Source organism: Lepidothrix coronata, unplaced genomic scaffold (assembly GCF_001604755.1).
Source record: "Lepidothrix coronata isolate B3197 unplaced genomic scaffold, Lepidothrix_coronata-1.0 Scaffold89, whole genome shotgun sequence".
In the NCBI taxonomy this organism is placed as follows: Eukaryota; Metazoa; Chordata; class Aves; order Passeriformes; family Pipridae; genus Lepidothrix; species Lepidothrix coronata.
This window is the reverse complement of record NW_016690269.1, coordinates 1416518-1429681: the sequence shown is the minus strand read 5'-3', so window position 1 is coordinate 1429681 and position 13164 is coordinate 1416518. Positions and strand designations below refer to the sequence as shown.

Genomic DNA, 13164 nt, shown 5'->3' with positions numbered 1-13164 from the left:
TATACAGGAACATGTAGTCAGAGCCAGAACTATATACAGGAACTGCACTATATATACAGGAACTATATATACAGGAACTGCACTAATTTATATACAGGAACATGTAGTCAGAGCCAGAACTATATACAGGAACTGCACTATATATACAGGAACTATATATACAGGAACTGCACTAATTTATATACAGGAACATGTAGTCAGAGCCAGAACTGCAGTCTCACAAAGAAGACAAATAAAATCTCTCAGCTACAGCCCTGTTCATGAATTTTTCTGTTGTTCCTGGGCAAACCAGACCTGACCACTTTAAGACAGACAGCTCCATTCTGCAGTTTTCTCCTCTTTTTCCATTTTTTTTTTAAGTATTTCCCATTAAAATATTCAATATCACACAAAAAGAATCATATCAATAGCATTCTCATCTATCTTCTGATACAAGTTTGGTCTGCTCAAGTGCATAGGTGACTATAACTAAAAGTGTGATTTGAAATATCTGAGAATGGATCCGAGTCTTTCTTCTCCCTGATTCAGAGTGGAAAATTATCTTCTAAACCCAGAAAAATAGGGACATGCAGCTCAGTTCCTACAGGCATTTTAGTCTGGACACTGCTATTCCAACAATACCTTTTTTGCACTGAAAATACTCGTATCACCTCCTGTTCTTTCACACCTTTACAGCCCTCTTGTGAGAATCAAAAGGAGCCCTGACATGGCTCACCAGGTTAGTCTCTGCTGGATGACTTGTTGATCTAAATTTGGCTCCAATTCTGTCTGAAGATTAAAAAATCAACAAGATGTGTCACAGCCAGTATCATCCATCTGTCCTTACCCTCAAGTACATTTTAGCTGTGATATTTATCTACTTGTTGCTGCTTTGTAAACAGAAAACAAAATGGTGAATATCTTGACACTTAACCTTTCTACACACCCTACCTTATCTTCTGATTTAGCAGCCAGTCTTCACTCCTTTCCTAGGCAGAGCTCCCAAATCAAACCCAGAATGATTATTTCCCTTCTGCCAATTTCGTAGCTAAGCTGACTGAAGTATGAAATGTTTCATGTTGAATCAGTATTCAAAAACTTCAAAATATCCAAGACCCTTCATAATAACGTCTTATGAAAATAATTAACATTTCCAATGCACATCAGTGTCTGTCTCTGTATGCATATACAGTAAAAGAAATAAAAGCATAACCATTTGCAAGAATACCCCCTTACACATCAACAGTTACACAAAATAAGACAAAACTTCTCTGTAATTTATGCCATTAACAGCAAGGGCAGTGTCACTGCACTACTAATAGGTGATCCATCAACACAGACATTTGGTAAGACTGAAAACCTTTAGTGAGTTTTGGCAAAACAAGTGCTGAACAGTTCAGTTACACAGTTCCTGGAGTGGCTTTTTCGTATAGTTTGATTTTAAAGTACACCAGTCAACGTGTGTCTTTTTCTGCCCAGGCTAGAATTACTGCTGTGACATAGAACTATTGTATAAATAGCATCTATGGCTTAGAAAATTTGTTGATTTGGTTATGCAGTGTCTAATGTTCAAATCTATGTCTCTACAGATGAGTGCTTAGATTTAATGAATCTTGAAAAGAAAAATTCTGGATGTGCTTTCACATTTAAGAAGGGGATGGTGAGTGCCATAATACTGTGACGGGGGGGGGGCTACAGTAAAACAGTTTTCTGACATTCTCTGGCTCTTCCAATCAAACATTTACAGGAAAAAAAAAGGAACAAAAACATTGAAAGGAAGAAAGCAACACCTTGGGTATAAGCTAGTAGGATAAGCATGCTGGAGTTAAAGTGAGTAAATGGGAATAACATAAAAGCTTCTGATGAGCAGAAAACATATAATTTTATTGCAATTGAAAGAACATTGATTGCTACTAGAAACACTGAAACTTTCTTCCTTGTTTCCCAAGAAAGGTCTGATATGGCCTCTACATAACTCTCTACAGTGAATTAGTTGTACCAGGTCAATCTACTTTGCCCCCAGTCACCAGTGGAGTTCCCCAGGGCTCAGTGCTGGGGACAGCCCTTCTAAAAACTTTTATTGTTCTGGATGAGGGAATTGAGTGTCCCCTTAGTTTGCAGATGACACTAAATTGGGTGAAAGTATTGACCCGCTGGAGGGAAGGAAGGATGTTCAGAGGAATCTGGACAGGCTGTATAAATGGTTTAATGACGTTAATTGTATAAGAATCAATAACACCAAGAGCCAGGTCCTGCTGTTGGGTCACAACAGCCCCATGCAGTGCTACAGGCTTGGGGAAGGTTGGCCAGAAAGCTGCCTGGCAGAAAGGGACCTGGGGGTGCTGGACAAGAGCCAGGTGCCCAGGTGGCCAAGAAGGCCAGTGGCATCCTGGCCTGTATCACAAATAGTGAGGCCAGCAGGACTAGGGAAGGGATTGTCCCCCTGTACTCAGCACTGCTGAGGCTGCACCTTAAATTCCTGTCTCCAATTCTCCTCCCCTGTCCTGCTTCCAGTCAGGACAGGGTTAATTTTTGCAGTAGCCAGGAGGGGGCATGACCAGGACCCAGGGCACTTCCCCAGGATGGGGGAAGGGGTCCCTTCCAGTCAAGGAAGTGTGGTGTGAAGCAAGGGGTCAGGTAGCACCATTTCCCTCTGTTACTGATATTGTAGCTGCTTCCAGTAAATTGTTCTTTTAAAAGAAAATCTCAATTCATAATCTTTGTCTTTTGTGCCTCCAGTTCCCCTCTCCCTCTTTCCGTTGGCACAGAGGAAGGGGGAGGAGGGGGTGAGTGAGCAGTGCATGGGTTGGAGTGCTTCAATGGGATCACAAACTTGGGGAATATCATTCCTAAACCATGACAGCCCCTCATGAGAAGAAAGACATTGAGGTGCTGGAGGGTGTCCAGAGAAGGACAACAAAGCTGATGGAGGGTCTGCAGCACAAGTCTTATGAGGAACAGCTGAGGGAGCTGGGGTTGTTTAGCCTGGAGAAAAGGCAGCTGAGGGGGAATCTTATTGCTCTCTACAACCACCTGAAAGAAGGTTGTAGCAAGGTGAGGTTTTATCTCTTCTTGTGGACCACAAGTGACACGAGCAAATGACCTCAAGTTGTGCAAGAGGAGGTCTAGATTTGATATTAGAAAAAAAAATCTTCACTGAAAGGTTGGTCAGGCATTGGAACAGGGTGGAAACTGGTGGAGTTACCATACCTTGGAATTTTAAAAAAACAAACTTGTGCATGTGGCACTGAGGGACATGGTTCAGAGGTGAACATGGTGGAGCTAGGTTAATGGTTGGACACAGTCTTAGAGGCCTTTTCCAATCTTAACAATCCTATGATTCTGTGATCTGTGTTTGTGCCCTTATTGTGGAAACAGACTTTAGCAGGATTAATAATATTTTTTTCCTTGGGGATCATTTTCATTAACAGTGCATAATGTTTCAAGAAGAGACAACAAACTTTGTCCTGCCTTCATTGTTAAACAACAATCCCTTAAAACCTTCTGTTTAATGCTTTAGGGTAGCCTGTGGCAGGAAGCTATATCCTTTCCCCTTCCTTCCATACTATGTCCTCTTTCTTTCAGACCACCTCTTGGAAGGTGTTTGTCCATTAAATTCACTGGCCTGTTCAAGTTCTGCAGTCAAAGTGCTGACAAAACAGTATTCATTTTATGTCCATTATCTCCTGCATGTGTCTTGTTTATGATCTGTTAGGGTGTTTAGATGCTGGGTTGAAACTATAAAGTACATCTCAATGTCTATGTAGAATTTTCTCTATGAAATATAGTGTAAGTAGATAAATCAAAAGCATGAGTGTTGCTCTAATAGAGCACGAAAACAGTAGAAAATAGCAGAAAATTTTAGAACTGATTTCTGTGTTTCAGGATGCTCTCTCTCTTCTTGTTTTTCTTAGATAGACCTAGGGAGGTGGAGGGTTTAGCCTTTCTCTTAGAGTACATAAGGATTGACAATCATGGGGAAGGCTTAGGACTTTTGGAAAGGCTGAGATATTAGTACACATGGGCCCATGGGCTCAACAATGGTGAACTCATAGTGCAGGATACTCGTAGTTTCCTCAACTCCCAAAGACAGCAGCAGTTACAGCAACTTTTTTCCTTGTAAGAGTAGTAAATCCCTCTCAATATCAACGCAATCTGTCAAACAAGCTTTTATATTGTCAGATCCAAAGCCACAGGAGAGCCAAACACTACAATTCTTGCACACAGCTTAAAATAACAAAGGCCAAAGTATGTAAACATTAACAATTTGTTTCTCTAAAACCCCTGATGTCATGGTGGGTAGATTTAGGTTAGATACTAGGAAGAAATTCTTCACTGTGATGGTGGTGAGGCCCTGGCACAAGTTGCCCAGAGAAGCTGTGGATGGTCCATCTCTGAAAGTGTTCAAGGCCAGGTTGGCAAGGGTTTGGAGCAACCTGGGCTAGTGGAAGGTGTCCCTGCCTATGATAGAGGGGTTGGGACTGGATCTTTGAAGTCTCTTCCAATCCAAATTATTCTATGATTCAATGACTCTTTGTATACACTACTTTATTAAATGAAGATGATTACCGAGGTCTTTAAAAATTCAAAAGACAGATTTTATGCAGGATTATATTTTTGATTCCGTTTTACCACAATCTTATGTTTCCATTCATCTTGTTTGAGGCTTACAATTCTGTAATGTTTCTATTTTTCTTAACCTGTAAGGAACATAAAACACCAGTCTACTCGAATGCAAGCAATAACTGCTTCACAGTCAGAAAACAAAAACATGTTAACTTTTTCCCATGTTACATGCGTGATTTTGCGTACAATTTGGCAAGTATAATTAAAGCCAGAGAGCTGTAAAAATGTAGAGAGGACTGTTGGCTGTAAACAAGAAAGACAATTACCAGAAAATTAATAAGAATATCCACAGATGCTCATTTACCTGTAATAGAGTTAAATGGCTTGACTATGAATATTTGAATATCTTGAACTGACTTACCAATCTCCACTGGGAGATGGTGGATTTGATTTTTTGACAATTCCAGTACTCTCAGATCCTGAAATAATGCAATGTAGGTTGGAATGGTTTGTATCAATGTATTGTTCACATGCCATTCTTTCAGATAGGTCTGTTCTTTCAGAGAATCTGGAAGCTCCTGTGAACGAAATAAGAACAGGAAAACAGAAAGTGTGAAGTCAGAATTTTGTTCTGCCATGTTTCTAAACACAGCCAAGCTACAACACTTTACCTTAATTATCTTGAGCAGAATAGCAGTTTGCCAAAGCCTCACAGGAACTGTCTGCCTTTGAAGAGCATTGCAGCTGTTTTTCACCACATATTCATTTTCTAACTTCTAATGCAATCATTTGCTCTAAAACAGAAGCCTCTCCGAAGCACTCAACTTGTTTGGTGTCTCACACATTATCTCCTTTTTCCAGATGGAGAGTTTTTTTTTTTTAAAACACATTTCAGTGCTTTAATTCACACATCAAGATGTAGTAAAATGCAACACAGAACAGAAGAGTGAGTGTATAGAGAATATTTAAATAGGGTTTGTCAGCATAAAAAAAAAAAAGGTGTGATTATGTTCTGAATACCTGCCAATGTTTCAAATTTGTTTGGCAAGATGGAACAGAGCAGGATACGCACATACCACCTTTTGAAAGTCTTTTTCCAAAAAGAGTTACTTAACTTCTTAAGTTGTTACAGCAATGTTCAAAAAATTTTTACTAGATTTCTTTAGGAAGACTAGAAATACTTGATTTTTAGATCAGTCCACAATTGCAAGTAATTCTTGATTTAGTTCACGCTTTGCTTTCAGAATTCCAGTGTTTTCGAAATGCTTCTGAGTAAATTTCAGACTATTCTATTTGTCAAAAATATTCAATGTAGCTGAAACTAAAAGTCATAAAGCCTTCAATGTTTACAAAATTGCTTTAGTTAATTGGTATTCACTTCAGATGTGCATGATTTGTTTGAATTATGTCGTCAAATTCCTTGAACTTGAAACAGAAAAAAAATCAATTCCTAAAGGTGAAGGTCAGATCATTTACACTCTGCTTTCTTAAGAATCACATAATTTACAAGTCTGTCCTGGGTTTTATAACACTGTGCACTGGTAACATCTGGAACCAATAGCCTGGAAGAGGTTCTGCCATTAACTTTGCTCCACAAGAAGCGATGTGAGAGTTTCAGCCTTTGATTCCTTTATGACTTTCAGACTTGTTTCCTGCACATGAACAATATGACACAGTAGGAACTGCTGGTTTTTGTGCAAAGGATATTGCCTACTTTTTCTTGTCTTCTAGATTTCATAGATCCTCCAAAACATTAACAAGGGTAATGCATTTTAATTGGGTTTTTAATTAATGCTGAATTTCTGAACTAGGAATAGTGCTACTTAACATTAGCTATATTAAAACATCCAATTGTAATTAAAGATATACTGGACTCTTGATCAGAAGCTGTTCTTTGTTTGGTGCTTGCTGCCAGTCTTTTCAATTCTTTCCAAATTTACACATGCAGATCCTTAGCCTATGTTGATGTAGTTCTGTTGTGCTACCTGCCCTTCCATATTTGATATGGATCATTTCATGTCTTGCTTCATTTCCCAACTAGGTGTATATTGCATTGTGATCCATCTTCTATATTTGTCACTTTATGGCAATTAAAAAAATAAAATGCCTGAAATGCCCCAGGAATGACAATGAGAAATATATCCAACGTTCTCGGGTTAGTTTCCATTTCTCCACTTTCATTGCTGCACCTTTTTCTGCAGCAAAATAAAGTAATAGATACCATTAAATTAAGCCAAAATACAAACCAAAAATTGCGTATCATTAACATATAATTTTATTCTGAAAAACCTTTATGTCAGCATTAAGGGTAGTTTGAGATATCCTGTGCAGCAACTAAATACATTCAGACACAATTTCAAAACAATGGAAAGAGATTCCATTCTTCTACCAACTGCCAACTTACTTTTCTTTCTTGAGATTATTCCTTTGTACCATACGATCATATTCACAATTTGCAAACGCAGGCAGGCGAATACTCTGCTATTATGTGGTTTTTCAACATTCTCCATTTTACAGTGCATTTATATTTGTGTTGCTGAAACATAAATTGATCTGATATTTTGCTTCATTTACAAAGTAGATAGGGATGGGAGCTGGAATTTGCACAAGCTCTGCGTTTGCTTTGCTCTCTGATTCCCTTGTGTTCTTTTGTAATCTTCTGCTGCCACGCTAAAGCTGGCAGCCTGCTGATAAATTGCTTCATGAAGACTGACACTTGGAGGATAGCCAGTCTTTTGCCTTTAACAGTAAAACAATACCCTCAAACTTGTTTGATTTTTGAGAGAGGAAAAAAAGTTTTAAAAGGAAACAAATAGCAAGCCTACAACAATTGCTGATTATGCTATTTCTAATTAGGAGAGAATTTGCCTGCTAGACGTGAGCCTGAACTAAAACTGTGATCAAAGTTCAGAGAAGTTTCAATTATGTTTCTTTTCCAGCTCTGTAGTTTTATCTGTCGTGGTTTCAGTCCAAATCTCCCTCGTCTTTAACAAGGTTTGAAGCTTGTTCCAGGAGCTGTCGCTGCAGTTCCCCAGCAGGGCACCAGCACTGTCCCCACTTCCATGGCAGGGCACTGGCACTGGCACTGGCACCAAGCCCCAAAACATGTTCTTCACCCAGTGTGCAAGAGGCCAATCCACATGGAGGCAAATCAAATAAAATACAACTGTTTGATTTTTTTTATAGTTCTGCACAGAAAGGGATGCTGAGGTCAAGCCATAAACATTAACGATTCTATCAACAAGTAATTTATCCTCCTAACATCTGGACATCACCTCCAGACTGACACTTGGAGGACAGCTAGTCTTCTGCCTTTAACAGCAAAGCAATACCCTCAAACTTGTTTGATTTTTGGTAGAGGAGGAAAAAAAGTTTTAAAAGTAAAATAAATAGCGAGCCTACAACAATTGCTGATCTGAGACAAAGGTCCCATGACCCAGAACAAGAAGATGACTGAAGAAAAGAAGAAAGCATGTTGAAAGCTGATAGGTGTAAAGATGGACATTAGTCATTAATAGGTAGAAATATGCATACTGTAATTTTATAGGGCCAAGTATTTTTGTTGAGAGGTTGAAGATGCTCAGCTCACAGACCAGAAACAAAACTAGTTCCTCTATAAGTAGAGGCCTGAAATAAATAATAAATTATTCTCTTGCTGACCAGGGAGGGTGTCCATGCCTCAGTCACTACACTTGGCCAAGAGGGAGAAGGAGTGGAAAGATGACAGAGACCAAGGGCTGTTCCAAGGGGAAGAAAACAGAGACCAACCCCTGGCCCATGGAGAAGACAACAGTGGCCTGAGGATGAAGAACTCTGAGGCCTCTCCAGCATTGCAGAGCTGGCCCCAGAAGAAGAAAACACTGACCAGTACTGGGGTACTGAGAATGAATGTGCCCCTCCCACACGAGGCATGGGCAGAGTACTTGGACCCTCAGTTAAGGAGCTGGAGCTGGAGCTGGGGCAGTCCAGAACATGTCTCCTTACGACTTGAACACGCTAGTGCTTTACTTGGGCACAGGTATGGAGTCAGACGAGGAGAGTTTTTACCAAATTGGAGAAGATCTGAAGAGGGATTGTCTCACAAATGCCACTTGCTGGGAGGACAACTTGCTTGCATGGAACAGGCAGCTGATTGAGTGTTTACAATGCAAGTCCTCACCTATAGCTGTGCCCATGCAACGACTCTCCCTCTTCAGGGGACTCAGGACCCTGCACGGGGCATCCTGGTGCCCCTTCACCATGGTACAGCCAGAGCAGTGGTGTCCCCCTGCCAGCACCAGGTAAGTCCCCAGGGATGGCAGCTGGCCCTAAGCCTGTGCAGCATCCCTAGAATCCCAGAACATAAGGGGCTAATGTATATGTCTCATACACCAATATCCAAATGGCTGTGGAGCCAACCAAGGATTGTTGGTAATAAACAGGGATTGTTGATAATAACATGGCATGGCAAAGAACAAGATGGGGGGGTGTATATTTATATATATATATATGTATGTATGTATAAATAACTAACAAAACTGCAGAATTGTTCCAATCCATGCAACCAAATTACTGTTTTGAAGGCTGGAGCCCCAGCTCCTGGTTGATGACTGTGCTCCCATTACCAGGACTCACAGGGTGGGGCTCATGGTTAGCACAAATTGGAATGAAGTTGTTAATTGGTTTTATTTTCTTAAGGATTGCAATGGCATTGCTTGATATATGATTTCTCAGGTTATCTCTTCTGCTTCATCCCTGTTTTCTCCCTCTGTTCACTCTGTGCACAAATGTGGAGGAAGAAAGCTATCAAAAACCATGACCACTGATCAGTGATTAAGTCATGGGGTGGTGTAAGGAAAGGGTTAAAAACATTTGCAGCACATGCCTTAAACAAGTACTCAGTCATTACTATCTTCTGGAGGAGAGACTACCTCTCTCCTTCTCGTTCTCTCTCTCTCTCTTTTTCCTATACACTTATGCTGCAAAATAAAGTTGGTATTGTTGGACTGACATTTGGTCTCATTTGCTCCTTAATTTGGGCAGAGGACTTCAACATCAAATAGTAATTTACCAATAGATGTTTGTGAGTTTTTGTGAACCCTCTGGCTTTTGTTATTCTTTCAACCGTGAGCATTTACAAATCCTGGATGTTTCCTTCCCTCCCCATAATGTTACATTTGACATTAAGATTGTTTAAAGTAGGTGTGCATCCAGATCCTCTTCTTAGGTAAAGCAGCCTGGCCAAGAACAGTCCTGCTTTACATTGGAGGAGCATCATCAGCTTTCCTCTGTCAATATTGATGTCACACATTAAAAAATTTGTTTATCCTGAATGTTTTCTGAAAAGCATTTAAAATTCACCAATTCACTAGAGAATAAACATTCATTAGTTAGTAGCAGAAAGTAAACACTCAGAGGGGAAAAACAGAGTTAAAGTGATTTCATTTAAAAATTCATATGAATATTCATGGCATTATTTTGCCTCAGTTTCTAGTTCTAGTAGCAGTGCTCTTTCTCTGAAGTACTAATTTAATTGAGTAGATACATGTTTATGTGTACAAAGGTTCTCAGTTATGTGTTTCATCAACTCTGCATCATTTTTTCCCAGGCATCTCTTTCCGAACACAAAATTCAAAGGTCCGTAGTCCTTATACAGCTGTTTTTCACAGCAGGTTTGCCTGGAAAACTCTCAGATGACAAAAGTTTTTTCTGAAACATACCCCAGGAATATGAATTACTTGTGGCACTTTACACCATTCTCATGCTGTCAAGTCACAAGTGTTTTGCAAACAGAGGAGGATTTAGGAGGCTCAGTGCTGGGGCAATGCAACTGGGTTCTGACCACTTTTTATAAAAGGATACAAAGAGAAAAGCCTGTCTGATTTCATTCGCTGGTTGTATTCAAACACCAGACTGAGATTCTATGATTTTGAGACGAGCCCATTTGTTATTACATGCCCTTTTCTTTCCTAACTATTAATTCATTACTGCTCCCAGCTGTCAGAAATACATCACCCAGGGAAGGCAGCACTTGAGTCATAAATATTTGTCTGATAGGTAAAAGGGAGGCAAGGATCCCTGAACCTTAAGGATGTTGTCACACAGCCCCGTGGTGATGGAGCTCTGACAGACAAAGGTAAGACAAAGTTATCAACCAAACCAGTGCCCAGGTTACACAAGGACTTTCAGATTCAGAGGGACTTGTTGAATGCCTGTTCTTCAAGCACAAAGGTTTGATGCTAATTCTGCTGACAGTGATGTTGATCTATAAGGAAACAGGGATCTGCACAAACAGAATACAATTCCTCAGAATTCATATACTGCAAAATTAAGCCCCAGTCTCTTTAGGTACTACCCTGTGCCTATTTGTCTGACCTAATATTTGTTGTGTGAGCTTTGAACTTTTGTGTGAACTGCATAGAACATTGTAGTGTGTAGTTCACTGTTGCAATCTAACATATTCTCCTGCTTTCCTGGCATCAAAACAATTTTAATTTCCATACTAATCACTCACAAGATTTGTCCAGTGCTAGCCGCATCCTGTAAGACTGTTCTTCTTTCTTCTAAGACAACCTGATTTATACTTGCATCTTCTTATTTCCAGTCTCTTTTCACTGATCTCCCTTTCACTGTAGCCCTGTTAAAAGTCCAAACTGAACTGCCTCCTTGAACACTGTGCCAAAATTCCTGGGCTTTTAATCCATAAATCACTCAGTATTCATCCTCTTCACATAAATACATACATCTAAGGAGGCCTATAATCACTAACACATCCATACACTCAAAATTAAAATGTTTACCAGAAAGCATTAAGGGCTAATAATAATGAAATTATTACCCTGTTTCCCCCCACTATTTTGTTGCTCCTGAAGAGGTTTATCTTTCCTCAGGTATGTTAAAATAATTACTTTACAAGTACAAGGAACAGTAGGTCTCCACCTAATGAAAATACATTATCATTTCAATGACATTTGAGAGGAGGGAAAAAAGTGGCAAGAGGTCCTGAAGGAAGGAATTCCTCTCAGTAATTCAAAATATGTGACCTGCTCTGATTTTTTCCCTCACAAATGTTCTCAGAAGGAGGTCGGATATTATTTTCAAAAGTGCATTTTGCAGATTATTTTCAAAATATTTGCCCAGGTTACCCCAATCCCTTTTGTTTGGGTAAATATTGCTGCTCTGGCCAAGCTGCTCTGACCAAGCAAGATATCCTCAGAGATAAAGAGACCATGTTCTGTAGGTGCCAGCCAGCCCATGGCTGAAGCACTGCCAAGGGCACTTGGTGCATCCCTCAGCTGCTGGGTTTGTGGTTGGTGTCAGTGAACTTAAAGGTCTTTTCCAGCCTAAATAATCCTATGATTCCACCACAGAGTGTTTTACAAAACCCTTTTATAACCTCCTACTCAACAGTGCAGAAACAGTGGGACAGATGCACTGTGGATATGGAGCATGAAGCAGCAGCTCCTTTCTAACCTGTCTACATTTTTACCATCTAGGCAGCCTGGGAACTGTCACACTGACACCTGTGGGAAGAGTGTGGTAAAGCCACTTGCTCTGATCTTGAAAAATCCCTGTGCTGAGGATTACTCCTCTGATACTCAGCTTCACAGCATCCAGAAAAAGAACTGGCATAGCCCAGAAGCAAGCCCTGTTCTCAAAATTAAATCTGTAAATCATACCAGTAATCTACTCAGATTTAGCCATCAGCTATCTAGAGGATATATTGCTGCTTCATTGATGGGAGGAAAGGGGAAACATAATAGAAATACTTATCAGCTAAAAGTGAGATAGAGGATTCAGCAGCTAGTCCCCAAATGGACAATTTAGAGGGCTCTGATGTTTGTTGCTGCCAGTGGTAAGTGGCCAGTCAACAGTAAACCCAGCTGTTCATATGCCCATAAATTTGCACAGGCAATCCCAGCTCTGACTCCTCCCTGTCTCTGAGTGCTCACTCACTCAAACTTTCAACTCATATATGTATTTGTGTGCAAAACACATTCAGAAAACTAAACCCCAACTGACACCACAGCTCTCAGCTACATCACGTACAGACTTCTCTGAGAAAACTGTCACAAATCCACAGATTTTTTTTTTCACATGCAGATTGCCAGCACCAGGTTTACAATCTGAAAACTCATTTTGCCTAAATGCACTTTGTTGTGAAAAAGTAATAGGGGGAAAGAGTATCTGAGACTCATGTCTGAGTCTGTCTTTGGTTTAGAAGCAGCAGTTGAGATTTTGAAAAGCAAAGCAAGTGGTATGATTTGTAAAACAGATATAAATTTTACAAAATTTCCTCAATGAAGTTCTCTTGGAACGTTGTCAAGCGAATTTTCACAATTTTTAAATAATTTTCAGCTCTTACAGAGTTACTTTGATTTTGAAGGAGCATTGGTCTCTAAATAAAGCAGCTTGGATTTTCTCTTTGTCTGCAGACACTTGAGCTATGACACGTTCTGTTATTGAAACACATACAGTACACCAATCTCTCTTAAATGTGATTTTTCAGAATGTCAAGTTAAAACTAAATGGTCTGGAAAACAGAACAAAACACTGATTTTGCTTCCTAACGTAAAGCCTTCCTTGTGGTGACAAAGCAAAATTTCAGCGGTTTGCCAAAAGCCAATAAGCAACAGAAAA

The 13164-nt window shown here is 39.9% G+C and overlaps 1 protein-coding gene across 1 annotated transcript in view; it reads right to left on the bottom strand.

Annotated features, from left to right (window-relative positions):
• The window catches only part of LRRC2 (leucine rich repeat containing 2), a 64783-nt gene that overhangs the window by 30551 nt on the left and 21068 nt on the right, over positions 1-13164 (bottom strand). Inside the window, exon 4 of the mRNA XM_017821233.1 lies at positions 4967-5123. Within this exon, the coding sequence (XP_017676722.1) occupies positions 4967-5123 (157 nt within the window). The remainder of the gene's footprint in view (positions 1-4966; positions 5124-13164) is intronic.